The 4,289-nt window shown below is 40.0% G+C and overlaps 1 protein-coding gene across 1 annotated transcript; it reads right to left on the bottom strand.

Moving 5' to 3' along the window:
* Positions 1-409: 409 nt before the first annotated feature.
* Positions 410-1,711, bottom strand: LOC104587568 (malonyl-CoA:anthocyanidin 5-O-glucoside-6''-O-malonyltransferase-like). The gene has a single exon (XM_010245230.1). It carries the CDS (start codon positions 1,709-1,711, stop codon positions 410-412), a length of 1,302 nt encoding a protein of 433 aa, XP_010243532.1.
* Between the last annotated feature and the right edge of the window lie 2,578 nt (positions 1,712-4,289).

Genomic DNA, 4,289 nt, shown 5'->3' on the forward strand with positions numbered 1-4,289 from the left:
CCCGACCCTTTGCGGCCCTTGTCAAAAGACATCAAAATCCTTGGGATGTGGTCTCAGGGGCAAGAATTCCGACGATCAAACTATTCGAGGTTTCAAAGGAGGCTAATGTCTTAATAAACAAAAGCAATTTGAAAATACAAGTAAGAGAGGTAATGAAATGAAAAAGCAATTAAAAATACAAGAGGCGATTGCTTCGTCCGAGTACATTTCCCCAACTCAAGCATTGTCTTGCTATTGCTACCAAACAAAACATATTCATCACTTGCAGATAAGTACGTACAACTTTATTTTATCTCACCAGTCACCTCTACATCGAAGGTGCATGACGAGCAAGAACTGATGACAGAGAAGAAAAAGGATCAACAAACAAATTAATCCCAGAAACACAATTCCCTCCTAGAGGATCAAATTAAAGAGAATTAAGAGAAGTAACAAATATTGAAGCAAAGGCATCCATTTCTTGCTCCTTGAGAGTCAAAGTAATCTCAACCCCACCGTCTCCATCACGGCTCTCTGATAAGAAAAGGGCTCCAGTCGCATCAATTGATATGAGTTCCACTTTCTTTGGCTTCCCCCAACCAAAATCGGTCTGATAAAACCCGAACCGAGGTGACCCTGCAAGGACAATGGGCTTGATTTTTGGCTTTTGCCCAGACAAATAACGATATAACAATTCCGAAAGCCATGCCTCTACCACCACATCGAAACCTCTAACGCAGTTACCAAAGTACACTACGGGGATGGGAGGCTTTAGACGAGCCCTGCAGTCTACAAGAAGCTTCAACATATCATACCTACAGCCTGCTTTAATTAAACAAATCGATACAAAAGCACCTGTCACAGAAAAAGTTGATGGATGAAGGGGTGTAAGTTGGTCCTTATTGTTATGTCGAGGCCGTTGGGCCAATTCCTTGAGTTTTTCAATGCTGACTCTATTCAGATCAAACGTTGCTCGAACCATGTTGGGTGCTACAACTGTCGACGGAATATTATTGATCACTTCCAATTTCTCTGCAGGTGTAGACTTGAAGAATTCTTCTAACTGCTTCAAGTATATCTGCTCGATTCCTTTTGGGTCTTTGATCACAGACCTGTCAAAAAATGGGAGATACTCCTTGGACAAAGGTGCGTCTCCCTTACAAATTGAGGCCCATGACTTGATGAAATGTGAAGCTGATCTGCCATCAGCGACTGCATGGTGAATGGTTATACCGAGACATATTCCAGTATTGGGGAATAAGGTGATTTGTAGTGCCATGGTTGGAACAACCGAACCAGATGGGGACAAGGGAGGTGCAAGAAGATGTGATGCATTCACTTCTCGTACTAGTTTGCCAGAAAGATGGTGAAAGTGATCACCACCATTGTTGAACTCAGCTATGGTTAACGAAACGGCAGATTCACCATCAACATAGTTAATCATGGCGGGCTTGCATGAATCCAGTGGTTGCCATGACAGACTTCCGGCCAAAGGGTAGAAGTGCACAAGAGTGAGTGAGAGCGAGTGTTTAATGCTAGGAAGGAGACACTCCATGAAATGGGTGGTTGAATGGGGATAATCAAAAAAGAAAAGGCATTCTGAGGCGCCTGGGAATGGTAACCAATACAGGTCGAAAAAGGTGAGTGTGAGTGATTTGGAGGAGACCGAACCAGGAGGTGGAGCGACTCTACATTGCTCAAGCACGTTCACGTTAATGTCTGATGGCGCCATGGATGAACAATTACGTACAGAATTACTCACCCGCAGCAAAACAGGATTGCTCTCACAATTGTTGTGGCATGGTCTGGATCCTCACGTCTTAAATAACAAGATAAGAAAGGCCAAAAAAAAAAATAAAAATACGGTAAGAGTGAGAGAGAGAGAAGAGGAATGATAGGTTCCATATTCTCTCTCTCCTCTCAGCCTTTGATCAGGATTCACTGTTTAGCGCGCGGAGTTGTGGTAGGAATCTTCATTACATGTTTTTTGTTTAAAGAAAACACATATTTTTATACATAAACTTTTATTTATTTATTTATTGTTTTTGAAAACACGAAAGACTATTCTTTCCCCTTTAATTCTCTCCTCTCTAACTCTTAATTATTAGTATTAGATTGTTATTAGGGGTAATTTGTTCGTACCTTTGATTGCATAAACATGCATCTTCCACATCTAATATTTACATCTATTTCTATATTAAAAAAATAAAGATACTTTATTAAATACAATAAAATCTAAATGTTTAATTACATACTGCAAAATTTTGCCGCCAATCAAGTGGTCCATTACAAGAAAAATGGTCTGACCCGGCGGTTAAAGCTGACGTGGCAGTCTATAATAATATGTTCGGCGGATTTACAACGAACTGGCTTGGATTTGAATTACGGAGGTTTTTGGTTTGAGAAGTGTTGTAGTATCAGATACGTTGAATTGGAATCTAATGGTGAAATGAAGGAATTTAGGACTGAAATTTGGTGTGATTGGATGATAGATGGCTTTGTTTCATGTGAAGGAGTCTGATCGGGTAATGGGTGTGGTGATGTGGCACAATCGGGACCATCGAAAGGGAATCTTGTAGATTCGACGGTGGGCTTGAAGCTATTTGAGTTGAAATTTAGTTTCTTAGGGTTTTGGCATATTCTAAAGATGCTGATAAGGTTTAATCGGCCATTTGGAATGTGAAAAGTGGGTTACAGAGAAGACCGAGCAAAAATTGGGTGTTGACACCTACAATTCAAATCTTTATCAATTGAACTAGCTGGAGAATTAGAGAAGCCTTTTTCTGAGGAGGAAGTGTGGGAAGTGATAACAGTTTTGGAGGGGGATAAGGCCCTAGGTCTTGATGGGTATACAATGCTATTTTATAAGAAATGTTGGGGAGTAGTGAAACAAGAAGTAATGAATGCATTAAGAGAGTTTCCTGAAAATGATGCGCTTTAAAGAAGCTTAAACCACACTTTTATCACTTTAATTCCTAAAAGTGGGGTAGTGAAGTTGAGTGATTTTAGACCCATCAGTCTTGTGAGTAGCTTTTATAAGATATTAGCAAAACTTTTGGCAAACAGAATGGCAACAGTGGTATCAAATTTGATTGTTGAATCCTAAAGCACAAATGAAATTATAGACTCAAGGAGGAAAAGTGATGGGCGAGGCTGTTGTGCAAAGTGGATATGGAGAAAGCCTATGGTTGAAGAGGATGAACTTCGATGAGAAATGGAGAAATTGAATAAAAGTGTGCCTCTTTTCATCATCTTTTTTAGTATTGGTGAGCGAGAGTTCTTTAGGGGAGTTTTGGAGTTCTAGGGGTCTAAGACAAGGGGACCCCCTCTCCCCACTCTTCTTTATGTGTGTGACAAAAAAGCACTTGCCAAACCTATAGAGAGGGCCAGGCAAGGAGGGCTAATGGAAGGATTCAAAGTAGAGAATGGGGAAGTGGAGATTTCTTTGCTCCATTGCAGACGACACTCTTTTTTTCTATGACACTTCCTAGGAGCAAATTTGGAATGTTAAAGTAAATAATTGGCCTCTTGAAAGACCAAATACTTATCAAAAGGGGGTAAAGTTACTTTAATTAGAAGCGTATTATCCTCCCTTCTAGTTAATTTATTATCTTTCTCTATTCCTAATCTTGACAAATAGGGTTGCTGTGTTAGAAAAAAAGATGAGAGTCTTTCTGTGGAGGGGGTGGAAGGAGTCAAAGTGCCATCTGGTAAATTGGAAAAAAAGTTCGTTGTTCTAGAGCTAATGGGGGTCTGGGGATTAGATCAATAAAGCAAGTCAACAATGTTTTGTCAGGGAAGTGGTTGTAGAGATTCAATGAACAACCGGATAGTCAATGGAGGAAATTACCATAGCCAAGTGTGGTTCCAATAACAGGGAATGGAATACAAATGAAATAAGATTGGCCTTTAGGTGTTCAATGTGGAAGGCAATACAGAAACTCTATGCTTAGTTCATGAAGGGAATAAAATATGAAGTTGGTAATGGGGAGAGAAAGTGTCTTTTTAGAAGGATTACTGGTGTGGGAATGGACCATTAATGTTTCTATTCCCAGACCTGTTTCAGATTGCTACTAACAAGGATGCTTCAGTGGTAGATTATCTGGAGAGGCAAAATGGGTTTTGTATTTGGAACCCCTAGTTCAGGCAAAACTTAAATGATTGGGAGGCGAATTCCTTGGTCAGTTTGCCCCAGGTTCTATATGATTCAGGTACAACTGGAGTAGGGGAAGACAAAAGAAAATAGGTATTTGAAAAATCATGATCTTCCTAATCTTTTTACAACAGCTTGTTAGGGGAGGAATCTTCAT

Source organism: Nelumbo nucifera, chromosome 5 (assembly GCF_055504915.1).
Source record: "Nelumbo nucifera cultivar China Antique chromosome 5, China Antique-T2T, whole genome shotgun sequence".
Taxonomy (NCBI): domain Eukaryota; kingdom Viridiplantae; phylum Streptophyta; class Magnoliopsida; order Proteales; family Nelumbonaceae; genus Nelumbo; species Nelumbo nucifera.

Coding starts and splice junctions, on each gene's coding strand:
- LOC104587568 (XM_010245230.1), bottom strand. CDS start 1,711: ATGGCGCCATCAGACATTAACGTGAACGTGCTTGAGCAATGTAGAGTC.